Genomic DNA, 27,425 nt, shown 5'->3' with positions numbered 1-27,425 from the left:
GGTTGTTGGTCATCAAGTGTGTGGTACAGGCTCTGTCCTGCAGTCTTAGAGGGGCAGCGGTGATTGGTGTAGGTACAGGTATCTGGTTGCAGCAGGGGGTCACGGTCTGAGCAAGGCAGGGGCTGACAACTCTCCCCCAAGTGTCTGTGAGGAAGGTGTGTCCCTGTTCCCTAGAGGGCAACAGGTTGGTGGGTTCTGCAGGTGGACCATGGGCATCCAGTATTTTTGGTTGTAAGCACTGGGAAGTTCCACGTAACATTGGGCCCCTGTTGTGGGTAGCTAGGTGACGTGAGTGGAGCCAGCAGTCCTTCGGCCCCTGATGTGGGTAGGTGAGGTCCCTGTTTAATAGACAAAGAGGTGTCGAATGTCCAGCATCCACTGCTCTACCACACAGCTGAAACAGTTTCAGTCTGCCAGCAAGGGCCTATTCTCATGAAATGGGCCCACATAGGTCCATGCAGGGGTGAAAGGTATTCAGAGTCCATGGTCCGTTTATGCCTGGACAGGAGCTGCTTCTGTCCTGAGCTCTCCAGCTTAGTGGAGCTGGCAGATTATCTTTTCCTGCAATTGCAAATTTACTCCTTCTCCAAGGCTGGGAGAATGGCTCGGGATGCGCAGCAGGGCCTATCTCAGGCCCAGGGAAATCGACAGCCACTGAAGCCAGCTTGGGGGCTGGGGCCACAGTAAAATGAATGCAGGTACTTAGCTTTTGCCGAGGGCACCGTTCTTCTCTGGTTTTGGAGGTGTGAGTAGGCTCTGCGGCTTGTTGTCTCTTCCTGGGGAAACTGTGTCTGGAATGCTACCTGCAGCCCTGCCACAGTCGCTCCAGGGAATGGTGCTTGAGGGTTCCCGGCGATTCAGGTCTGGCAACTCCCCTTTGCTTCTGAACCATCTCTCCCTCCCCCTGCTGCTCAGCCCATTTTCATACTTTGCCTTTGATGTTCACGGCTCCTAGCTTGTCATAAACATAATCGTTTCTCGTTTTTTTGGGTCTTTGTTGTAAGAAGGATCACCAGAAGCATCTGACTACTCCATCACCTTGGCTCTGCAAACTTAAAATCATTCTGTGTTCCTTGTGATTCTAACGTCTTACCGTTGTGTAGGTATCTTCTCTATCCATATTGATTTTTTTTCTGCTTTAAACATTTATTTTATCTACACCAGATTTATTTTGATTGGCATTTGCATACCTTTTCTTAAGAGTAGAAGGAAATCCAGAAATATCCGGGTGAGTAGCAAACTTTATGTGAGATTAAAGCTGTATTTTTTATCACAGGATGATGTGATGATGCCACAGCGGGTGAGGCTGCAACAGGAAGCTGCTGCTCAACACCCACGAAGTGTAAGTACCACATCTTCTCATCCTGTGACCACGCTTGATGACATCACTGTCACAGCTTTTAAACATCAGTGTCTCCTCCAGAGTGCCTCTCTGTAAGACCACAGATCAGAGGTGACCATGCCTAGTGCGTCAGCGAGCATGTCAGGGTCGTCTTTGAAGGGAAACTTCTTATTTGGAGCAGCACATGTTACTTTTAAAATGGCTATAACGGGTTGTTTTTGCTCTTTTGTAATCAGCTTTTTTTAAAGAAGCAGAGCAGTCTGAGAGCTGTGGTGTCAGCAGTTGAAAACCTTCTCCTTATACTTGGACACCCTCAGATCACGGTCCTCATCTATAAGGTGGTTTCGCGTTGGCAGTCGAGCCCCTCTCTGAGTGCCTGGGGGCTGGTGCTGGCCCAGCAGTGCCACGTGGCCTCCCCAGCCTCTTGGGAGCTGTTTGTGGGAGGAGGCGCTGTTCTTCCTGTGTCCAGATGAGCGTTGCTGTCTCCACAGCCTCTCGGGAGCTGCCTGTGGGAGGAGGCGCTGTTCTCCTGTGTCCAGATGAGTGGTGCCGACCCAGAGTCAGCCCACGTGGGTCGCCTGGGTGTGGCGGATGGTGCCTCCCCAGGGCCTGTGCTTTGACCACCTTGCTGAGTCTGCTGGTGCAGGAAGGAACTGGGGACTAAAGGTTTAATACACATTTCCAAGTTACTGTGATGATCATGTGGGTTTATGATACTGGAGAACCTACAACGCCTGCTCTGTGCTATCCATTTATTATTGGTCACTCACTCACGCAGGAACTGGCTTGCCTCGTGGGGCTGCCCTGCTGTGGGCCCTGATGTGACCTGGCTCTGGTGTGACCTGTCTCTGGTGTGACTTGGCTTGGTGTGATCAGCCCTGGGTTTGATTGTAGCCCTGAGTGTGACCGGGTCCTGGTGTGACTGTGACCCTGGGTGTGACCTGGCCCTAATGTGACCTGGCCTGCTATGACCTGATCTCTGGTGTCTGTGGCTCTGGTGTGACCAGGCCCTGGTGTGACCGGGCCCTAGTACGACCATGGCCCTGGGTGTGACTGTGGCTCTGGGTGTAACTGTGGCCTGGTGTGACTGGACCCTGGTTGACCTGGCCCTCGGTGTGACTGGGCCCTGGTATGGCCTGGCAGTAGGTGTGACCTGGCCCTGGTTGTGACCATGGCCTGGTGTAACTGACTGGGCCTTGGTGTGATCTAGCTCTGGGTGTGACCTGGCCCTGGGTGTGACCTGGCCCTGGGTGTGTCCTGGCCCTGGGTGTGACCAGACCCTGGTATGACCTGGCCCTGATGTGCCTGGCCTTCATAGGCCATCATTGGTGTCACCTGATCACCCATAAGGACTACTGTTGACTCCAAAAGGCACTGACAACACCCTTTAGGCACATGGGATGGGAGACAGACACACAGGCTGTGTTTTTGGCCTTGTTGCCCTGTTGGGGAAGAGAAGAAAATCTGCAGAGCCTTGTGGGTGGACTGCTGTGTTGTTTGTGTCTGCAAGAGGAGATGCAGAGACTGGGCCTCCAGTAATCCCTTCACTGTCTGACTGGTGTGACGTCATGTGTGGAAGTTACAGAAGAATGGAGGGACAACCAGCTTCTCCAAAATCTAAACTGTATTTGACTGCCAAGTTAATTGCTTGAACTAGTTCTCTTTGCTTTTACCTATTCCTACTAACCATGTAATTCTTGGAATTAAGGTTGGGTCAGCCCCTTTCCAGGCTCCATGAGAGAGAACAGTCTCTGGGTAATTGGGGTGAGCCTTCCTCATATTGAGTGTGGCGCTGTGCTGCTTTCACACAGCTGGAAACTGCAGTTTTCGAATAACTAAAACATTGTACATTGTAACTTCCTAAAGAATTTGGTAACGAGTGTTGACATTTCAGAGATGAAGGAGATACTTTCAGATCTGCTGTATTCAAGTTTTTTCCTTCCAGTGCCAAACAAGTTAAGCACAGTTGGCTTCATTGATAGAGCTCCTTTCAGCCATTCTCTGTGGCACTATCTGGGATACGTAAAGAACTTGGAAAGTTCTGTTTGTTTTCATCCTAAATTGAGAACCTTGGTTTGCGTTTTTATAAAGTTGTCCGGATTAGAACTTTTCTTGCTAACCCTCTAATTAAATTCACCTGCTATTCCATTCCACTATTTGAGGGAGAGACCTACTTCCTTGTTAGCTATGCAGGTAAACTGGAATGCTTGTGCTGTTTCTCAAGCGCTAAGACTCTTCAGCGTGAAAATTAGGGATGCTGTAGCAGCCCCGTTGTGCAAGACAAAATAAGCTCTGGAAAGGTCGTTATTGTGTGGCTGGGTTTTTTTTAAATCATGACCTTTGAAAATCTTAATTTGCAGTTGCTGGTTGGTGGTTATATCAGTTATACTGTGTTGTTTGTCCTGGAGTCCTGACGGAATGAAATGAATGCTAAGTGTGTGCTTGTACTTGGTCATTATCTTTCTAAGACCATTTACAAGAAAACCATCCAACTGTACAGGTCCTGATGATAGCTTTCCTAAGTTGTGCAGTTGCATATAAATCATGTGAAACTTCTCGAATTTTACATTTTGGGTGTCATCAGGCAGCTTCACGTGTATATCTCCTATTTATTCATCCATTTGTTGGACAACTTCAGAGCAGAGACCAGTTCCGGAAAGGCAGTTGGACAGAGGGGATCCATTGTGGCCAGTGGTATTTGGGGGTCCCTGAGCATGTAAGGGGGTCCCCATGAGGTCTCCAAGGCAGCGTGGGTGGATGACCCCAGGGTGAGTTCCAGGAATATGAGGGCAGTTAGAATGAATAGCAAGAAGAGGGAGGGAGAGGGAGTGCCAAGGGTAAGTCAGTGGGAATCCTCGAGCCCTCGGTGCACACTGACACCTGTGGCTGGGATGTGGGACTTTCCTGTGTCTCTCACAGGCCAGATGGATGGACTAATGGATGCCACTGAGCATGCTGATGCTACCAGGGGCCCGCTGAGAAGGGAGAGTTTCATCTCTACCCTTTCTTGTCCTGAGTGCTAATATGTTACTTGTGTTACTTGTACCATTAAAGAAGAATAAAGATGTTTTAGTGGAATGGACTAGTAGTTATAACTAGATGACCTTGGGAAGATGTCACAGAACTCTCTTTTGGAAAATTGCTCTGGCAGATAGATACAGGGAGTATTACCAAAGCCAGCCTGGGATGGGACGTGAGTTGAGATCGGTTTGCTAATTCACGAAGTCATCAGCTCATCATTGTAAGAACTTGCCTTGTACCAGGGTCAGGGCAGGGAGGAGGGAGCAGTCCTGCAGAGAACACACCATTTCCAGTCTGCATCTCCAGCATGGAGGAACTCCTGAAGTCACCCTTGCATCTTGGTCTTCTGGCTCCCAGGCAAGGGCTGGCACAGGCAGCAGCAGTGGGTGGTGGTTGTGCTTCGTGGAATTACAGTCACAGTTGACTGGGATTTTGAGTCTCTGCTCCTGGGAGAGTTGTGGGGACATTAGCAAAAGCTAGAATACAGAAGGAAAGGGTCCACCAGGAGCTAATGGATGACCCATGGGGTGGAGGTGTCAGCAGGATAATGGTGTAGACGATGTCTGGGTTGTTGGGGACACAGAGACAGCACATCCTCAATTAGCCTTCCCCACACTTACAGGAAGCAGATGCTGTTAATGCACCCGATGACAGACGGGAAGGAGGGATTTGCCCAGAGTCACCCAGGACTTGAACCAGCCACACCCCCCACCCTCACATCTCTTCACGCGTCAGGGGCAGGAGGACAGGAAGGCACCCAGGAAGGGATCTGCGATGCCTGGGGTGTGGCGCCTGGTGTCTGGAGCTGGGAACTGAGCCTGGTGGATCTGAGGAAGGGTGTGTGCACATCCAGCAAGCAGTGTGAGGCCAGGCCTTGAGGAGGCCTGATGCTTTGGGAGTGGGCGTGGATGGGGCTGGAGGAGGAGGAAGAAGCAGAGGGCACAGTGGGAAGTGTCGGAAACCAGAGGAGAGAGGTGTGTGGGGTGAGGCTGTGGTGGCCACCAGAGCTAGTGCCCTGCTGAGCACTGAGGCATGGCTTCACCATGGTAGGGGCAAAGGGACAGTGGGGTGTAGGAAATGGGAACACAGGGGATAGCTTACTTCCTGGCGTTTAAGAAGTTTTCTATGTTAAAAAAGCCACACCGAAAGAGAGCTTTGAAAGCAGGTACCCTTCACATCTGTTCAACATTTCTATGGCCATCGCAAATGAAAAACCTCTCTTCATGCATCTGTGTGACTTAGTTGTGCTTAGAGTTTGTCCACATGCCCACACCACATCTGACGTTTTATTGTCACTAAAGAATGTTGTTGTTGTTAGGTGCTGTCGAGTCAGTTCCGACTCATAGCGACCCTCTGTACAACAGAACGAAACACTGCCTGGTCCGGTGCCATCCTCACAATCGTTGTTATGCTTGAGGCCATTGTCACAGCCACTGTGTCAATCCATTTCGTTGACGAGGGTCTTCCTCTTTTTCACTGCCCCTCTACTTTTTTTTTTTTTCTACTTTACCAAGCATCATGCCCTTCAGGGACTGATCCTTCCTGATAACATGTCTAAAGTCTGTGAGACATAGTCTCACCATTCTTGCTTTTAAGGAGCATTCTGGCTGTACTTCTTCCAGAACAGATTTGTTTGTTTTTTTAGCAGTCCATGGTATATTCAATATTCTTCACTAACACCATAATTCAAAAACGTCAATTCTTCTTCGATCTTACTCATTCTCCAGCTTTCACATGCATATGAGGGGATTGGAAACACTGTGGCTTGAATCAGGCACACCTTTCAAGGTGACATCTTTGCTTTTGATCACTTTAAAGAGCAGCAGATTTGCCCAGTGTGATACGTCTTTTGATTTCTTGACTACTGCTTCCATGGGTGTTGATTGTAAATCCAAGTAAAATGAAATTCTTGACAACTTCAATCTTTTTTCCATTTATCATGATGTGGCTTATTGGTCCAGTTGTGAGAATTTTTGGCTTCTTTATGTTGAGATGTAATCCACACGGAAGGCTGTGGTCTTTGGCATTCATCAGTAAGTACTTCAAGTCCTCTTCACTGCCACTGAGCAAGGTTGTGTCATACACATAACACATACTGTTAATGAGTCTTCTCTAATCCTGATGCCCCATTCTTCATATAATCCAGCTGCTCGGGTGATTTGATCGCCATACAGGGTGAATAAGTATGGTGAAAGGATACAACTCTGATGCACACCTTTCCTGACTGTAAACCACACAGTATCCCCTTGTTCTGTTCGAACAGCTGCCTTGTGATCTATGTACATGTTCCTCATGGGCACAATTAAGTGTTTTGGAATTCCCATTCTTTGAAATGTTATCCATAAATTGTTACGATCCACACAGGCGAATGCCTTTGCATAGTCAATAAAACACAGGTAAACATCTTTCTGGTATTCTCTGCTTTCAGCCAGATCCATCTGACATCCCTGGTTCCACGTCCCCTTCTGAATCCACCCTGAATTTCTGGCGGTTCCCTGTTGATATACTGCTGCAGCTGCTTTTGGATGATCTTCAGCAAAATTTTACTTGGGTATAATATTAATGATATTGTTCAATAATTTCCACGTTTGGTCAAATCACCTTTCTTTGGAACGGGAATAAATATGGGTCTCTTCCAGTCAGTTGGCCAGGTAGCTGTCTTCCAAATTTTTTGGCATGGACAAGTGAGTACTTCCAGTGCTGCATCTGTTTATTGAAACATCCCCTGATATTCGGTCAATTCCTAGGGCCTTGGTTTTCGCCAGTGCCTTCAATGCAGCTTGGACTTCCTCCTTCAGTACCATCAGTTCCTGATCAGATGCTCCCTCCTGAAATGGTTCAATGTTGATCAATTCTTTTCGGTGTGGTGACTCTGTGTATTCCTTCCATCTTCTTTTAATGCTTCCTGAATCATTTAATATTTTCCCCATAGAATCCTACACTACTGCAACTCAAGGCTTGAAATTTTTCTTCAATTCTTTCAGCTTGAGAAATGCTGATCATGTACTTCGTTTTTGGTTTTCTATCTCCAGGTCTTTGCACATATCATTATAATACTTTATCTTCTTGAGCTGCCCTTTGAAATCTTCTGTTCACCTCTTTTACTTTATCGTTTCTTCCATTTGCTTTAGCTGCTCGATGTTCAAGAGCATGTTTCAGAGTCTCTTCTGACATCCATTTTGATCTTTTCTTTCTTCCCTGTTTTTTTAATGACCTCTTGCTTTCTTTGTGTATGATATCCTTGATGTCATTCTACAACTCTTCTGGTCTTTGGTCATTAGTGTTCAATGCATCAAGTCTTTTCTTGAGATGGTCTCTAAATTCAGGTGGAATATACTCAAGGTGGTACTTTGACTCTCATGGACTTGTTCTAATTTTCTTCAGCTTCAACTTGAACTTGCATATGAATAATTGATGGTATGTTCCGCGGTTGGTCACTGGCCTTGTTCTGACTGTTATCGATCTTTTCATTGTTTCTTTCCACAGATGTAGTTGATTTGATTCCTGTGTATTCCATCTGGTGAAGTCCACGTGTATACTTGCTGTTTATTTATTTGAAAAAAGGTGTTTGCAATGAAGAAGTCATTGGTCTTGCAAAATTGTATCATGCGATCTCCAGCATCGTTTCTGTCACCAAGCCCATTTTTTCCAACTACTGATCCTTCTTTTTTTCCAACTTGCACATTCTAATAAGCAGTAATTATCGATGCATCCTAATTGCAGTTCGATCAATTTCAATCAAAATAATAAGAGGACCGATATTTATGGTTCAGCTGAATTCTGGACTGTAACTCTGTTTTATTACTTTGTATGCATGGGTAAGCCTTATTGGAATTATAAGTATTTTTGAATTGCTGCATTTCCTAGAGATTATTGACTAGATGATTAGATGTTGACCTATTTAATAAAGCCATTAAAAAAATATTTTTGATGACAGGAACCTTTTAGGAGTATGAAATAAGGAAAATAGTTCATCTAACCTAAAATTTAAAAAAAAAAACTGCTTTATTCCTAAATGTATCCAGTTGAAGTACTTTAAAGATTAGCTCCTTAAGATGAAGAGACACCTTAGGCAGGCTGGAGTGGCTTGGCACAAGGGGTGAGGTAAGGAGTGGCGTTCAGGACATGTTTTCCGCATCAGAAGAGACTGAGCAGCAGAACCTCCAAAACCAACGAGAAATATCACTGAATTGGTGAAAGATAAGTACAAGTGTCTAAACTAGTGTGTGGAACAAAAAAAAAAAAAAAGAAAGAAACCCTTTTTGGCAAGTACCTGTCTCCAGTAAAGGCCCCCTCAGGATCCTGGTCTGGTTTCAGTGATTGCCGAGCCCCGTGGGCTGGAAGTAGGATCTGTCACACGCCCTGAGCCATTCTCCCGGCTTTGGAGAGGGAATGAATTAACAAACAGGAGAAAATAACCTGCCAGCTCCCTGAAGCTGGGAACTCAGGGCAGGCACAGCCCCTTTGCCTAGGCATAGACATAAGGGGTCCATGGACTTTGAATGCCTTTCAGCCCTGCATAGACCTATCTGGGCTCATTTCAACAGCTTAGGCCCTCATTAGTACAACAGTGTATATACCTGTCTTAGTTATCTAGTGCTACTATAGCAGAAATACCACAAGTGGATGGCTTTAACAAAGAGTAGTTTATTCTCTCACAGTCCAATAGGCTAGAAGTCTGAATTCAGGGCACCAGCTCCAGTGGAAGGCCTTCTTCCCCCATCAGCTCTGAAGGGAGGTCCTTGTGATACATCAGTCTTCCCTTGGTCTGGGAGCATCTCAGCGCAGGAACCTCAGGTCCAAAGGGTACTCTCTGCTCTTGGCGCTGCTTTCTTGGTGGTATGAGGTTCCTGTGTCTCTCTGCTTGCTTTTCTCTTTTATAGCCCAAAAGAGGTTGGCTTAAGACACTATCTAATCTTTTAGACCTCATCAGTATGACTGCCACTAATTCATCTTATTACATTATAGTGGTAGGATTTACAACTCATAGGGAAATCACATCAGAAGATAAAATGGTAGGCAGTCATACAAGGGAATCATGACCTAGCCAAGTTGACAGACATTTTTGGGAGGTGAAATTCAATCCATGACAATACCTGGAGCCTATTTTCATCTGTATCAGGTATAAGGGGGAGTGGCAGATTTATGATGTTTGACACCACCCTGCCCATTAAGCAGGGACCTCACCTACCCACATCAGGGGTCTGAGGACTGGTGGCTCCACCCACTCCACTGAGCCACCTGCGACATGGGACCAAAAATAAGTGGTGACTCCCAGTCCTTACAGACAACAGCATTGGGCGCTCATAGTTTGGCTGCAAAAACCAACCTGCCTACAGGCTTTAGGGAACAGGGACACGCCTTGTACTCAGACACTGAGGGGCAGCAGTCAGACCCCTGCCTTGATCAGTGCATGACCCCCTACTACAGTCATATACCTGTGCCTACTCCAATCACCCCGTCTCTCTAGGACTGTAGGTGAGAGCCTGCACCACATACTCGGTGACTGATGACCTGGACACCTAAGCTGAATTGAGACAAGAAAAGTAATGGACTCCTGGACTCACATACCTAATAACAGCCTCTAGCCATCTGGAGATAGGACGTGAGAGCTTCAAAGACGCCAGTAATCAGACTAGCTCACACAACTAGCCCATTTGGGCAAGTCAAAACAAAACAAGAAGCTAGGACACAGTAAATAAAAAAAACACAATATCAAATCACATAAAGAGGCAGACCATGATGCCTTCAGCAAACCACCAAAACAAAGAATAAAGAAATCTTCCAGAGGAAGAAAGTTTCCTGGAATTATTGGAGGTAGAATTCAAAAGATTAATGTATGGAACTCATCAGGAGATCAGCCAAAATGCAGAACAAGCCAAAGAACACACAGACAAAGCAACAGAGGAACTTAAGAAGGTTATACAAGAGCGTAATGACAAATTTAATAGGCAGCAAGAATCCATAGAGAGACAGCAAACTAAAATCCAAAAGATTACCGATAAAATTTCAGAATTAGACAACTCAATAGAAAGTTGTAAAGAGCAGAATTGAGGAAACAGAAGTTAAAATTAGTGAGACTGAATATAAAGCACTTGACACCAACTTATTTAAGGAAAAGTCAGATAAAAGAATTAAAAAAAAAAAGAAGAAACCCTAAGAATTATATGGGACTCTATCTAACCTACAAATGATTGGAGCACCAGAACAGGGAAAGATAACAGAAAATACAGAGAGAATTGTTGAAGATTTGTTGCCAGAAAACTTCCCTGGTATCATGAAAGATAAGAAGATATCTATCCAAGATGCTCATTGAATGCCACACAACTTAGATCCCAAAAGAAAGTCACCAAAACATACTGTAATCAAACTTGCCAAAACCAAAGATAAAGAATTTTAAGAGTAGCAAGGGATAAACGAAAAGTCATCTACAAAGGAGAATCAATAAGACTAAGCTCTGACTACTCAGCAGAAACCATGCAGGCAAGAAGGCAATGGGATGACGTATATAAAACCTTGAAGGAAAAAAATTACCAGCCAAGAATTATATATCCAGCAAAACTGTCTCTGAAATATGATGGTGAAGTTCGTGCATTTCCAAATAAGCAGAAGTTTAGGGAATTTGTAAAAACCAAAATTACAAGAAATACTAAAAGGAGTCCTTCAGTTAGAAAATCAGTAACATCAGATAACCCAAGACTAGAACACAATACAGAACAACCAGGTATCAGCCCAGATGGGAAAGTCACAAAAATAAATCAAAGCTAAAACACTGGAAATAGGGAAACAGAGACGTCAATATGTAAAAGATGACAATATTAAAATAAAAAAGAGGGACTAAATAATATAGTCATAGAACTTTCATATGGAGAGGAAGTCAAGGCAATATAAAGAAAAAAAATATTTCTTTAAACTTAGAAAAATAGGGGTAAATACTAACTACAAAGGAAGCTAACAATCCTATACGTCAAAAGGAAAAAGAAAAAAAAAAAGACTCAGCACATACAAAACCAACAACAGTGAAAAAGAGTAAAAGAAAATACGTAAAGAAAAATAACTCAGCACAGAAAATTAAGCGGAACAAAGAAACTGTCAGTAATGCACACACACAAAAAAATACATCAAATTTGACAGCACTAAACTCATAAAAAAAAAAACCTATCAATAATTATGCTGAATGTGAATGGACTAAATGCACCAATAAAGAGGCAGAGTGGCAGAGTGTATAGAAAAAGCATCATCTGCCTACAAGAGGCATACCTTAGACTTAAAGACAAAAACAAACAAAAACTCAAAGAATGAAAAAAAATATATCAAGCAGACCACAATCCAAAAACAGCAGGAGTGGCAATATTAATCTCTGACAAAATAGACTTTAAAGCAGAATCTACCACAAAGGATAAGGAATGACACTATATAACGATTAAGGTCAATACATCAGGAGGACATAACCGTAATAAATATTTACTCACCCAACAACAGGTCTCCAAAATACATAAAACAAACCGTAACAGCACTGAAAGGAGAAATAGCTCCACAATAATAGTAGGAGACTTCAACATAACACTTTCGGTGAAGGACAGAACATCCAGAAAAAAGCTCAATAAAAATGCAGAAGATCTAACTGCCACAGTCAACCAACTTGATCTCATAGACATATATGGAACACTCCAGCCAATAGCAGCAGCCAAGTCTATTTTCTTTTCCAACACACATGGAACATTCTCCAGAATAGGCCAAATATTGGGCCGCAAAGCAAGCCTTAACAGAATCCAAAACATCGAAATTTTACAAAGCACCTTTTCTGATAATAAAGCCATAAAGTAGAAATCAATAGCAGAAAAAGCAAGGAAAAAAAAAATACATGGAAACTGAACAACACCTTGCTCAAAAACTACTGGGTTGTAGCAGAAATTAAGGATGAAATAAAGAAACTCACAGACTCAAACGAGAATGAAAACACATCCTATCAGAGCCTTTGGGACACAGCAAAAGCAGTGATCAGAGGTCAATTTATAGCAATAAATGCACGCATCCAAAAAGAAGGGCCAAAATCAAAATATTAACCCTATAACTCAAACAAGTAGAGAGCAGCAAAAGAAGCCCTGAGCATCAGAACAAAGGAAATAATAAAAATTAGAATATAATTAACTGAAATAAAGAATAGAAAAACAATTCAAAGGGTTAACAAAACCAAAAGCTGGTTCTTTGAAAAGATCAACAAAATCGATAAACCATTGGCCAAAGTGATAAAAGAAAAACACAAGAGGAAGCAAATAACCCCGAATGGGAAATGAGATGGACGATATCACAACAGACCCAACTGCAACTGAAAGAATCATAACAAAATACTATGGAAAATTCTATTCCAACAAATTGGAAAACCTAAAGGAGATGGACAGTTTTCTAGAAACACACTGCCTACCTAAACTAACACAAACAGAGGTAGAACAACTAAATAACCTGTAACAAGAGATTGAAAAGGTAATTAGAAAACTCCCAACAGAAAAAAAAAAGCCCTGGCCTGACAGCTTCACTGGAGAATTCTACCAAACATTCACAGAAGAGTTAACACCACCACTAGTAAAGGTATTTCAGAGCATAGAAAAGGATGAAATATTCCCAAACTCATTCCATGAAGCTAGCATAACCCCGATATCAAAACCAGGTAAAGACACCACAAAAAAAATTACAGACCAATATCTCTCATGAACGTAGATGCAAAAATCCTCAACAAAATTCTAGCCAATAGAATTCAACAACATATTAAAAAATAATTCACCACAACCAAGTGGGATTCATACCAGGTATGCCAGGATGGTTCAGCATTAGAAAAACAATCAATGTAATCCATTACGTAAGTAAAAGACAGGAACCACATGATCTTATCAATTGATGCAGAAAAGGCATTTGACAAAGTCCAATACCCATTCATGATAAAAACTCTCAGCAAAATAGAAGAGAAATTCATCAGCGTAATAAAGAGCATTTATACAAAGCCAACAGCTAACATCATCCTAAATGGAGAGAGGCTGAGAGCATTCTCCTTGAGAACGGGATCCAGACAAGAATGCCCTTTATCACCACTCTTATTCAGCGTTGTGCTGGAGGTCCTAGCCAAGGAATTAGGCTAGAAAAAGAAGTAAAAGACATCCAAATTGGTAAGGAATAAGTAAAAGTATCCCTATTTGTAGATGATACGATCTTATGCACAGAAAACCCTAAAGAATCCACAGGAAAACTACTGAAACTAATAGAAGAGTTCAGCAGAGTATCGGGATACAAGATAAACATACAAAATCAGTTGGATTCCTCTACACCAACAAAGAGAACCTCGAAGTGGAAATCACCAATCAATACCATTTACAATGGCCCCAAGAAGATAAAATATTTGGGAATAAATCTAACCAGAGACATAAAAGACCTAGGCAAAGAAAACTACAAGACACTGCTGCAAGAAACCTACGTAAGTAGAAAAACATACCTTGGTCATGGATAGGAAGACTCAACATTGTGAAAATGTCAGCTCTACTCAATGCAACCTACAGATACAATGCAATCCCAATCCAAATCCCAATGACATTTTTTAATGAGATGGAGAAACAAATCACCAACTACATATGGAAGGGAAAGAGGGCTAGGATAGGTAAAGCATTACTGAAAAAGAAGAACAAAATGGGAGGCCTCACACTAGCTGATTTTAGAACGTGTTATACCATACCACAGTAGTCATAACAGCCTGGTACTGGTACAACAACAGATACATAAACCAGTGAAACAGAACCAGGAATCCAGATTTAAATTTATCCTCCTATGAGCAGCTGATATTTGACAAAGGCCCAAAGTCAGTTAAATGGGGAAAAGACAGTCTCTTTAAGAAATGGTGCTGGCATAACTGGATATCCATCTGTAAAAAAATGAAACAAGACCTATTCCTCACAGCATGCATAAAAACTAACTCAAAATGGGCCAAAGACCTAAATATAAAATCTAAAATGATAAAGATCATGGAAGAAAAATTAGAGAAAATGCTAGGAGCCCTAATACATGGCATAAACAGAGTACAAAGCATAACTAATGCACAAACACCAGAAGAGAAATTAGATAAATGGAAGCTCCTAAAAATCAAACACTTATGCTCATCAAAAGACATCACCAAAAGAGTAAAAAGACAATGTGCAGACTGGGAAAAAAAATTTGGCTACGACGTATCCAATCGGGCTAATCTCTAAAATCTGCAAGATGCTGCAAAACTTCAACCACAAAAAGACAACCCAGTTAAAAAATGGGCAAAGGATGTGAACAGGCACTTCACCAAAGACGTCATTCAGGTGGCTAACAGTTACATGAGGAAATGCTCAAAATCATTAGCCATTAGAGAAATGCAAATTAAAACTACAATGAGATTCCATCTCACTCCAACAAAAAAAAAGGGTAGCATTAATTCAAAAAACACAAAATAATAAATGTTGGAGAGGTTATGGAGAGACTGGAACACGTATACACTGCTGGTGCGAATGTAAAATGGTACAGCCACTTTGGAAATCTATTTGGCACTTCCTTAAAAAGCTTGACGTAGAACTACCATATGATCCAGCAATTCCACTCCTTGGAGTATATCCTAGAGAAAGAAGAGCCTCCACACGAACAGATATATGCACACACATGTTCATTGCATCACTGTTCACAATAGCGAAAAGATGGAAGCAACCAAGGTGCCCATCAACAGATTAATGGATAAATAAATTATGGTATATTCACATAATGGAATACTATGCAATGATTAAGAACAATGATGAATCTGTGAAACATCTCATAACATGGATGAATCTGGAAGGCATTATGCTGAGTGAAATTAGTCAGTTGCAAAAGGACAAATATTATATGAGACCACTATTAAAAGAAAAGGTTTAAATAGAGAAGAAAATATTCTTTGATGGTTATAAGGGGGGGAGGGAGGAAGAGGGGCATTCACTAATTAGATAGTAGACAAGAACTATTTTAGGTGAAGGGAAAGACAACACACAATACAGGAGAGGTCAGCACAACTGGAGTAAACTAAAAGCTAAGAAGTTTCCTGAGCACAACCAAACAGTTCAGGGGACAGCGTAGCAGGGTCAGGGGTTTGGGGACCATGGCTTTGGGGGTCATCTAGGTCAATTGTTACAACAAAGTTTATTAAGAAAGTGTTCTTCAACTCACTTCGGTGAGTGGCATCTGGGGTCTTAAAAGCTAGCGAGCAGCCATCTAAGATCATCAATTGGTCCCAACCTATTTGGAGCAAAGGAGAGTGAAGAACACCGAAGACATAGAAAATATTAGCCCAAGAGACAAAAAGGGCCACATAAACCAGAGACTCTATCAGCCTGAGACTAGAAGAACTAGATGGTGCCCGGCTACCACCAAGACCGCCCTGACAGGGAACACAATAGAGAGACCCTGGTGGAGTAGGAGAACAGTGGGGTGCAGAACTCAAATTCTAGTAAAACCGGACTTAATGGCCTGACTGAGACTGGAGGAACCCCAGAAGACATGGCCCCTGGAGTCTCCGTTAACCCAGAACTAAAACCATTCTTGAAGCCAACTCTTCAGACAAAGAATAGATTGAACTGTTGTTGTTATTAGGTGCCGGCAAGTTGGTTCTGATTCACAGCAACCTTGTGTACCACGGAACAAAACACTGCCCCATCCGTTCCCATGCTCACGATCGTTATGCTTAAACCCATTGTTGCAGACACTGTGTCAATCCATCTCACTGAGGGTCTTCCTCTTTTCCACTGTCCCTGTACTGTACCAAGCATGATGTCCTTCTCCAGGGACTGATCTCTCCTGACAACGTGTCCAAAGTATGTTTTGAAACAGTCGTGCCATCCTGTCTTCTAAGGAGCATTCTGGTTGTACTTCTTCCAAGACAGATTTGTTTGTTCTTTTGGCAGTCCATGGTGTATTTAACATTCTTTGCGACCACCACAATTCAAAAGATGTCAGTTCTTCTTCAGTCTTCTTTATTCATCATCTAGCTACCGCATGCATAAGATGCGATTGAAAATACCATGGCTTGGGTCAGGCGCGCCTTATTTTTCAAGGTGACATATTTGCTTCTCAGCAATTTAAAGAGGTCCTTCGCAGCAGTTTTGCCCGGTGTAATGTGTGTTTTGATTTCTTGACTGCTGCTCCCATGGGTGTTGATTGTGGATCCAGGTAAAATGAAATCCTTGACAACTTCAGTCTTTTCTCCGTTTATCATGATGTTGCTCATTGGACCAGTTGTGAGGATTTTTGTTTTCTTTATGTTGAGGTGTAATCCATACTGAAGGCTGTGGTCTTTGATCTTCATCAGTAAGTGCTTCAGGTCCTGTTCAGTTTCAGCAAGCAAGGTTGTGTCATCTGCGTAACAAAGATTGTTAATGGGTCTTCCTTCAATCCTGATGCCCCATTCTTCTTGATATAATCCAGCCTCTCAGATAAGCTGCTCAGCATATAGGTGGAACAGATATGGTGAAAGGATATAACCCTGATGCACACCTTTCCTGACTTTAAACCACACAGTATTCCCTTATTCTGTTTGAGCAACTGGCTCTCGATCTATGTAAAGATTGCTCTTGAGCATAATTAAGTGTCCTGGAATTCCCATTCTTCACAGTGTTATCCATAATTTGTTACGATCTACACAATCGAATGCCTTTGCATAGTCAATAAAACACAGGCAAACACCTTTCTCGTTTTCTCTGCTTTCAGCCAGAATCCATCTGACATCAGCAATGATATGCCTGGTTCCACATCCTCTTCTGAATCTGGCCTGAATTTTTGGCAGTTCCCTGTTGATATACTGCTGCAGTCGCTTTTGAATGATCTTCAGCAAAGTTATACTTACTTGTGATATTAATGATATTGTTCAATAATTTCCACATTCGGTTCGATCACCTTTTTTGGGAATAGGCATGAATATGGATCCCTTACAGTCAGTTGGCCAGGTAGCTGTCTTCCACATTTTCTGGCATAGGTGAGTGAACGTTTCCAGTGTTGCATCCGTTTGTCGAAACATCTGAATTGGTGTTCTGTCTATTCCCGGAGCCTTGTTTTTTGTTAGTGCCTTCAAGGCAGCTTGGACTTCTTCCTTCATTACCATCGGTTCCTGATCATATGCTGTCTCTTGAGATGGTTGAACGTTGACCATTTCTTTTTGGTATAGTCTGTGTATTCTTTCCATTTTCCTTTGATGCTTCCTGAGTCGCTTAATATTTTCCTCATGGAATCCTTCACTGTTACAATTCGAGGTTTGAATTTTTTCTTCAATTCTTTCAGCTTGAGAAATCCCGAGTGTGTTCTTCACTTCCGGTTTTCTATCCCCAAGTCTTTGCACATGTCATTTTAATACTTTGTCTTCTCAAGCTGCCCTTTGAAATCTTCTGTTCAGTTTTTACTTTATCATTTCTTCCTTTTGCTTTAGCTATTCGACGTTCAACACCAAGTTTCAGAGTCTCTTCTGACACCCATTTTTGTCTTTTCTTTCTTTTCTTGTTAACGACCTCTTGCTTTCTTTGTGGATGATGTCATTCCACAACTTGTCTGGTCTTCGGTCATCAGTTTTCAATGGTCAAATCTATTCTTGAGATGGTCTCTAAGTTCAGGTGGGATATACTTAAGTTCGTACTTTGGCTCTCGTGGACTTGTTCTAATTTTCTTCAGTTTCAACTTGAACTTGCATAGGAGCAGTTGATGGTCTCTTCCACAGTTGGCCCCTGGCCTTGTTCTGACGGGTGATATCAAGCTTTCCCATCGTCTCTTTCCACAGATGTAGTTGATTTGATTCCTGTGTATTGCATCTGGTGAGGTCCATGTGTATAGTCACCATTTATGTTGGTGAAAAAAGGTATTTGCTGTGAAGAAGTCATTGATCTTGCAAAATTGTATCATGCAATCTCTGGCATTATTTCTTTCACCAAGTCTGTGTTTTCTAACTATCGATCCTTCTTCTTTGTTTCTAACTTTCCCATTCCAGTCATCAGTAATTATCAATGCATCCAGATTGCATGTTTGATCAATTTCAGACTGTAGAAGCTGGTGAAAATCTTCAGTTTCTACATTCGTGGCCTTAGTGGTTGGTGTCTAAATTTGAATAATAGTTATGTTAACTGGTCTTCCTTGTAGGCCTATGGATATTATCCTACCACCGACAGTGTTGTATTCAGGATAGATCTTGAAATGTTCTTTTTGACGATGAAGGCAAAGCCATTCCTCTTCAAGTTGTCATCCCCAGCATAGTAGACCATATGATTGTCCAATTCCAAATGGCCAATACCAGTCCATTTCTGCTCACTAATGCCTAGGATATCAATGTTTAGGCATTCCATTTTATTTTTGGACTATAGGATATAAAACGATACTTGTGAAGGGTGTGCTCCTTCGTTTAAGTAGATACACGAGACTAAATGGGTAGCTTCTGTCCAGAGGGAGATGAGAAGGCAGAAAGGGACAGGAGCTGGTTGAATGGACATGGGAAATCCAGTGTGGAAAGGAGGAACATGTGGTCACATTATGGAGATAGCAGCTAGGGCCACATAACGATGAGTGTACAAATTTTTGTATGAGAAGCTAACTTGAGCTGTAAACTTTCACCTAAAGCACACACACACAAAAAGAGAAGCTCTTAGTGAAATGTAATTTTTATTTATACTTTCTGTTTTAGCAGTCTTTATTCATAAATATTAAACAAGCTAATTTCATAAGTAACTGGTAAAATTATAGGCCTTGCATTTAATTTTTTCCTTTATTTTCATCTTCAACTTATGGTTCTGACAGGCCTTATTAAAAGATTGTTACAGAAAGATGGGTTGGTTGGAGGGTGGGCTGGGTTTCCTTGGGTCTAGTGTGCCATTCCCCAAGCGTACTCATCCCACCTCTTTTTCATTGTGTTGTAATGTGGCTCTGTGGTAATGTTTATCATTTCCGTTAAGGGTTAAGGTTAGTGAAGTTAAAAAATTCTGTTTCTGAGTAAGATTTTACAAATGGACATGGACCCGAGGAACATGAAAGCCAGGCCACCAAAGTATTCTGTCTTCAAAAACAGCCCGTTCCCACTTTTAAAGCATAATATATTCCTTCCTCCTCATCAGTCAGCCTGGAGGTTTACTGATTTTATTGATCTGCTCAAAGAATCAGCCTTTGATTTCACTGACTTTTTTCTGTTTTCTATTTTACTGATTTTTGCTTTTTATTATTTTCTTTCTTCTGTGTTTAATGTAACTATCCCTGTTGCTGGGCTTAGATCTTTCATCTTGCTGGTTGTTTTCTGTGTATCTCACCTGCTCTTTTTTCCATGTTTCCTCTTTACCTGCCTTCTGTATTTTTTTATTGATTCCATTTTATCTCTACCGTTAGTTTATTAGTTATACCTCTTTGTTTTTTAAGTAGTTGGTCTAGGGTTTCCAGCATACCTCTTAAATTTATCACCGTCTAATCCAAAAAAATCCTGTTGCTGTCGAGTTGATTCCAACTCATAGTGACCCCATAATACAGAGTAGAACTGTCCCATAGGGTTTCCAAGGCTGTAATCTTCATGGAAGCAGATTGCCATTTCTTTCTCCCGCAGAGTGGGTAGTGGGATCACACCACAGACCCTTCAGTTAGCAGCCGAGTACTTAACTACTGTGCCACCAGGGCTCCTTTATCACAGTCTACTTTTAAATAATGTACCACTTCACGGAGCCCTGGTGGTGCATAATTAAGAGCTCAGCTGCTAACCAAAAGGTCAGCATGCTGTTCAAATCTACCAGCTGCTCCTTGGAAACCCTGTAGGGCAGTTCTACTCTGTTCTATAAGGTCACTGTGAGTGAAATCTACTGGAGAGCAACATGTTTAACAGGTACTACTTTACATAGAGTATAAGGCTGTTACAAAGTTACTCTTCATTTTACCATCTCCCATTATATATTTTACTTCTACATACTGTATAAACCCTACAATGTATTATTTTAATTTTTACCAGTCAGTTATCAAGAAATTACAAATGGAAAGCATGTCTTCTGTATTCACACTTACATTTACATTATGACCACTAGTCATTCCTTTATGTGGATCCAAATCTCCAAGTCATGTCATTTCCTTCTGCCTGGATATCTTCCTTTAACATTTCTTGTAGTGTACATCTCTTTGTGATGAATTATTTTGGCTTTTGTTTTTTTCTGAAAAAGCCCTTCTTCTGCTTTCATTTTTGAAAGCTGGATTATTTGGGTAGGGAATTCTAAGTTAAGCTTTTCTTCTTTAAAGATGTCTCTCTGTTGTCTTTGGTCTTCATAGTTTCTGCAGAGGAGTCTGCCGTCACTCTTATGTTTATGTCTCTGCATGTAATGTGTCTTTTTTCTCTTGACTGCTTTTAGTTTTTTTCTTTAACACTTGTTTCAGCAATTTGATTTTTGTATGTATCAACATGGTTTTTTTTTTTAAGGGATTGTTCTCCTTGGGGTTTTCTTTTCTTTTTTTTTTTTTTTGTGGTCCTTGGATCTGTGATTTTTCAGTTTTCATCAAACTTGGAAGGATTTTGGAAAAAGAAGGAAGCACTGATACATGCTACAACATGGATGAAGCTAAAAACATGGCAGTAAGTGAAAGAAGCCAGAAGGAAAACACTAGATTGTCTGTGGTTTCATTTGTATAAAATGTCCAGAAAAGGCACATTGATAGAAATAGAAGCAGATAAACAGTTGCCTGGGGCTGGAGGAGGTGGGGAGAGGGGAATGGGAATTGCCATCAAATGGACTGAAGGGAATTTTTTGGGCAATAGAAATATTCTGAGACCTTATTGGTATAATATTGCTTAACTATAAATGCACTAAACATCATTAAATTTGTGAAGTTACAATGAGTAGATTTTATTTTATTTTTTTAAGTTATGCCTCATTAAAATAAAGCTGACAAAAACGTAGCTTGTAAGCTCTAGAGTATTACAAAATAATTTCAGGAAAATATTTTTGTGGATTTTAGAGCATTATTTCTGTTTAATCACTCTGTTTTAAGTAGTTGTTTGGATTTTTTTTTATTGTTGATTTTCAAATTCTTTAGGTTCATTGATTTTGCCTTTGTTTCCAAAGAAAAGGAGGGCTGGCGCATCAGTATTACCCTTTCTTCCCCTTTCGCCTGGTCTGTTGCAGTGTGCTGGCCACATCTGAACCTGCTTGTCAGTCCCCTCTAGGGGAGAGCAAGGATGGCGTGTCACTGTGCTCATGTTATGTGCTACAAGGTTTCCACTTTTCCTTTTTTTGGATACATAAACTGCAGGGGAAAAGCATCAGCAGCAGGAACACTTGGACCACACACCTTCCTCTGTTTTCTAATCCTAAGACTTTGAGTTTCTGTGAAGGGAGGTTCTTGTTGATGGCTTTGGCTCTCAGACTTTGTCAACCATATCCCTCCCCAGCAGTGTATATATGTGTATTGTGTACATGTGCGCACAGGCTGTACATGTGGTGTAGGGATGAGAATGGGGGTGTCCCCTCAAATGTATGGTATAGGGGTAGGATGGGGATGTCCCCTGGTTATGCAGCAAAGGGGTGGGGTGGGGGTGTCCCCTGGTTGTGCAGCAAAGGGGTGGGGTGGGGTGTCCCCTGGTTGTGCAGCATAGGGGTGGGATGGTGTTGTCCCCAGGTGTGTGGCATAGGGGTGAAGTGGGGTGTCTCTGGGTATGTGGCGCAGAGGTAGGATGGGGGTTTCTCCAGGTGTGCAGCATAGGGATGAGATGGTGTTGTCCCCAGGTGTGTGGCATAGGGGTGGGATAGGGGTGTCTCTGGGTGTGTGGTGTAGGGGTGGGATGGGGGTATCTCCAGGTGTGCAGCATAGGGGTGGGATGGGATTATCCTCAGGTGTGTGGCATAGGGGTGTGATGGGGTGTCTCTAGGTGTACAGCATAGGGGTGGGATGGGGGTGTCTCCAGGTGTGCAGCATAGGGGTTGGATGGGGTTGTCCCCAGGTGTGTGGCATAGGGGTGGGATGGGGTGTCTCTGGGTGTACAGCATAGGGGTGGGATGGGGGTGTCCCCTGGGTGTACAGCATAGGGGTGGGATGGGGTTGTCCCCAGGTGTGTGGTGTAGGGGTGAGATGGGGTTGTCCCCAGGTGTGCGGCATGGGGTGAGATGGGGGTGTCCCCAGGTGTGCAGCTTAGGGGTGGGATGGGGTTGTCTCCAGGTGTGTGGCATAGGGGTGAGATGGGGTTGTCCCCAGGTGTGTGGCATGGGGTGGGATGGAGGTGTCCCCAGGTGTGCAGCTTACGGGTGGGATGGAGGTGTCTCTGGGTGTGTGGTATAGGGGTGGAATGGGGTTGTCCCAGGTGTGTGGCATAGGGGTGGGATGGGGGTGTCTCCGGGTGTGTGGTGAAGGGATGGGGTAGAGGGCACAGGTAGACCCCAGCCTGGCTGTGCCTCTGTCAGGCTGAGCACTGACAAAGATCAACTGGTATCTTCGAGTCCCATCTTCCCTAGAGGGCTCATCAGCCTTGTGCGGTTGCACATCTATACCTGGTCTCCCCATCTGTGGCCTCCTGAGACCCCTGGGGCTACCCTTGCAGATGATTAATGGGGTTCCCAGATGGAGGGGTGGGGCCTGGCGTATGTCTTAGTTATCGGGTGCTGCTGTAACAGAAGTACCACAAGTGGATGGCTTTTTATCAAACTGAAATTAATTTTCTTACAGTTTAGGAGGCTAGGCTTCAGGGCGCCGGCCTAAGGAGGCATTCTCTGTTGGCTCTGGAGGAAGGTCCTTGTCCCTTCAACTTCTGCTTCCTGGTTCTTGGAGATCTCTGTGTATCTTGGCATCAATCTTCCCTTGGGTTTAGGAGGTTTTCAGTGCAGGGACCTTGAGTCCAAAGGATGTACTCCACTCACAGTTCTTCTTTCTTGATAGTAGTAAGGTCCCATCCTCTCTGCTTGCTTCTCTTTCCTTTTTATCTCTTGTAAGATAAAAGTATGACTCAAGCGAGGGCATAACTTAAGTAAGGGCATGACTTGAGTCATACCGGCTTGTAAGGCTGTGACTCAAGATACACAGATCATGCCTCGTTAATATATAGAGATTAGGATTTAAAACGTCACAAAATGGAGAATAATTCACAAAATGGAGGACAGCCACACAATACTAGGAATCACAGCCTAGCCAAGTTGACACCTATTTTGGGGGGACACAATTCAATCCCTGACAGTCCACTTCCCAAAAGGACCTCTGTGACTGTTCTTGCACAGTTGAAATCAGGAATGTCAGATGGCCTAGTGGCAGAGGTCGACTCTAATTAAGGTGGCCACGGAGCTCATGATCTAAACTCGGACCCCAGGAGGGAAAGGGGATACTGGTAATCATTAAACTGGGGAGACAGATATCACACAGGACAGTCCTGGACAAGCCCATGCTGTCTAACCCAGTGATAATGAACGTGTAATGACTGGATACTGGGAAAGAAAGTGGGCTTCAGGGGTCTTGTCACCAGACTACAATGAGCCAGTAAAATTTTCTCTTCCCTGTGTGGTCACCATTGCCGTGAAACACATTTTCCCAAGCTTAGTGGTACAGAACAATAAGCATTTTATCATGCGCACAGATTCTGTTGGTCAGGAATTCAGGGAGGGCACAGGGCTGGGGTGGGGGGCTTGTTTTGTTCAAGATGAGAGCCCTCAGCTGGACACACTTAAAGGCTGGGGTCACTTGATGGCAGGCTCGGTCTTCTGGAGGCTTGCACACTCACATGGCTGGCATTAATGGAGGCGGTGGCTGGAACAACCACATAGCCTCTCCACGTGGCTGCTTGAGCTTCCTTACAGTATGGTGGCTGGGCTCTTAGACTATCTGTCCCATAAAAGCCAGCTAGGAGCTGTATCACCTTTTATGACCTGGCCTCGGAAGCTACGTAGTGTCGCTTTGACCACTCAGATCCAATCCAAGGGGAGGGAACACAGACCCTGCGGTGGGGAAGGTGCCAGACTCAGATTGTGAGAAGATGTGGGTAGAGATGCGGTGGGGGCCACCTTTGGGAATGCATCCTGCCACATCTCCCTTACACCTCCTTTCTGCTTCCAGTACTCCCCTCCTTCCTACTTCATGACCTGCTGACCTGCCCCCCCCACCCCCACCCCAGCTAAATTGCCAGATCTAGAGGCCCCATATACATCCAGAGAGAGATTCACATTTGCTTGTGGGGATCACATGCTGCACATTCCCTTTCTGCTGTACCTTTTGGCGCAAATGCTTTCAAATGAACTCCCCGTCAAGGCTTTGTGAGAGCCTGAAACTGGCCGCTTCTTCTCCCAGGTGTTGGGAAGAGATAGAGCACTTAGTCCTCTGTGTAGCAAGTGATGCTTTTGTTCCTGTAGCCTGTTTACTGAGCACCTGCTGTGCTGGGCCCAGTGTTCCCCCGCGCACCTGCTGTGCACAAGGCACTGTGCCGGGCGGTGCTCACAGGCCATGAGGCTCAGCTCAGCCCCCAGAGTCTCGTATAGAGTGGAGCGTCTGTGCGCCTCCTTCACATGCCACTGCTCCACACCATGAGGGGCATGTTCCGCATGGGAGCCATGGGTGAGAAACCACGGTGGCTAAAGGAAGGCGCAGCCAGTCTCTTTCTGTCTAGTCCGTGTCTCTCCAACTGCCACATGAGCGTGATAGGGCAGCAGAGCAGAAGAGCTGGTGTCATACTGCAGGTGCCTTTTCAGGAAGAAAAGGTTATTCATGGTTTGCCTTTCTCTACCCTGTGGTCTAGGCCAGCGTTTAAAAAAGAAAATGTTAAAGCAAACCCACAAAAAGCCCTCTCACTTTTTCTTCCACGTTTGTAGACCAGTGCTTATGGTTGATTAAAGTCAAAAGACTCGTCAGCCTCACAAGCTCCAGTTTCACGTTATCTTCCCACCTAATCCTCCTTCTCGATGTTAGACCTCCACCCAGCGTGCTCCTGGCTTTCATCATGAGCACGAAGCTGTCAGAAGAGGGTGGGGGTTGGGGCGCAGGACCCTCTCTCATGTTGGGAATGGCCTAAGTAAGCTAATGTCCAGAGCAGAGCCGGGCTCTCTTGCAGTCCGGCTGGTGTGAAGCTCCTGGAGCGGCTGAGCACTGGGACTCATCTTTCGCCTCGTGGCAGCTGCTCATTAAACCGTGATACTGGGTCTTGGGGTCGAGGGATTTGTGTATAGAAGTTAAGCTTCTTTATCTTTATGTTTGGGAATACCTTTTTGAAACAGACTGTTCTGTCTCACTGCTTTTAATCAACATATTCCTTTTTTCCACTCAGAATCTTTTTGCAAGCCAGTATAGACAGACAAGGAGCCCTGGTGGCACAGTGGTTAAGTGCTTGGCTACTAATCAAAAGGTTGGTGGTTTAGACTCAGCCAGCAGCTCCACAGGAGAAGGAACTGGTGATCTTCTTCTGTAAAGTTTGTTGTTGTTGTGTGCTGTCGAGTCGGCTCCGTTCATAGAGACCCATGTGACAGAGTAGAGCTACCTACTTTGTCACATTGGGTCTCTTTGAGTCGAAAATTGACTCGATAGCACTCAACATTGATAAAACCTGAAAATAGATGCACCGCTCAGTTTAAAAAATAGATATTGGTCAGACCAGACATGAAGAAATCTTATCGTTGGTCAGGGTCATTGACTTAGAGGAATAAAAAAAAATTCAAGAGCCGCGTATAATTTACAACTCTTTTTAGTATGCGTTTTTTGGAGAGCTGTGTAAAATGTTCCACTGATGTGCTTTTTCATTAGGAATGGGGCCATGGTTTGCCCAGTAAGCACATCAAATGCTGCATACACTTTAGTTCTTTTTGGCTAAACTACAGAAAAAGGCAAGAAGTGGGATCTAGTAACAGAGAAGAGAGGAGGGGTGAGGAGCGGGGAGAGAAGAGAGACTAGAGCTATGTGTGGGGTGGGGCTGAGCCAGTGGATGGACAGGAGCCCCAGGGAGCCCTGTCTGGCTGTCTTGTGTCTACCGCTCGGCCGTGGCTCTTCTTCAAGGCGCCCTCCTGGCAGGGTGGTGCCCTCCGCTCTGAAGCCTAACCCTGCTGCTGCTTTCGTAGTGGTGGTGAGGCCTGGTGTGACCAGGGGCTCACACCGCTCATGGCCCAAGGGGTGACCAGGCAGGGGTGGAGGCATGGGGATCCACACGTTTAGCTAGGCTGAGACCATGAGCCCCGTAAAGTCTGATTAAAGGACTGATGGCTCCTCAGTCCTTGGTCAAGTGGTGGTTGGACTTTCTTCCTTCACTCCTGCCAGCTTGTGGTAAAAACAAACAAAAACCCCGAAACAAACACAAATCTTAGCTCCTTTGGTATGGGTTTGAGAGGCTAAGTGATATGTTTTAAATGTCAAAATGTAAACATTTCTAATAATGAAAGCACTAATATGACTCAGTAAAGTGGATTTGACGGGCCGGTGGAGTGACCGCTTTGTTGGGGGCTGTGTTACAACCATCTACTGCAGCCGAGATGCGGCAGGGTGGGAGCAAAAAGGCATGAGTGGCCACAGGCCCACGAGTGGCCACAGGCAGTCGGGCAGAGCTCAATGTGCAGAGTGCACCAACTGTGCGGTGCTCGTGGTGCCTGCTGCACAGAGCAGAGCTGGGAGGGTTTTCCTGCACGGCACAGTGGGGAGAGTGCACCAGCCTTGTGGTGCTCATGGTGCCTGCTGCACAGAGCAGAGCTGGGAGGGTTTCCCTGCAGGGCACGGCGGCAGAATGCACCAGCCTCTTGGTGCTCATAGCGCCTGCTGCACAGAGCCGAACTGGGAGGGTTTTCCTGCACGGCACAGTGGGGAGAGTGCACCAGCCTCTTGGTGCTCATGGTGCCTGCTGCACAGAGCAGAGCTGGGAGGGTTTTCCTGCAGGGCACGGCGGCAGAATGCACCAGCCTCTTGGTGCTCATAGCGCCTGCTGCACAGAGCCGAACTGGGAGGGTTTTCCTGCACGGCACAGTGGGGAGAGTGCACCAGCCTCTTGGTGCTCATGGTGCCTGCTGCACAGAGCAGAGCTGGGAGGGTTTTCCTGCACGGCACAGTGGGGAGAGTGCACCAGCCTCTTGGTGCTCATGGTGCCTGCTGC

The 27,425-nt window shown here is 44.2% G+C and overlaps 1 protein-coding gene across 4 annotated transcripts in view; it reads left to right on the top strand.

The window, feature by feature from the left end:
• The window catches only part of B3GNTL1 (UDP-GlcNAc:betaGal beta-1,3-N-acetylglucosaminyltransferase like 1), a 186,135-nt gene that overhangs the window by 37,502 nt on the left and 121,208 nt on the right, over positions 1-27,425 (top strand). For all 4 annotated transcript variants that reach the window (XM_049859178.1, XM_049859177.1, XM_049859176.1 and 1 more), the window contains one exon: positions 1,277-1,342. In XM_049859178.1, the coding sequence (XP_049715135.1) occupies positions 1,277-1,342 (66 nt within the window). The remainder of the gene's footprint in view (positions 1-1,276; positions 1,343-27,425) is intronic.

This window comes from Elephas maximus, chromosome 19 (assembly GCF_024166365.1).
Source record: "Elephas maximus indicus isolate mEleMax1 chromosome 19, mEleMax1 primary haplotype, whole genome shotgun sequence".
NCBI classification, from domain to species: domain Eukaryota; kingdom Metazoa; phylum Chordata; class Mammalia; order Proboscidea; family Elephantidae; genus Elephas; species Elephas maximus.
This window is presented reverse-complemented; position numbering and strand designations above follow the sequence as displayed.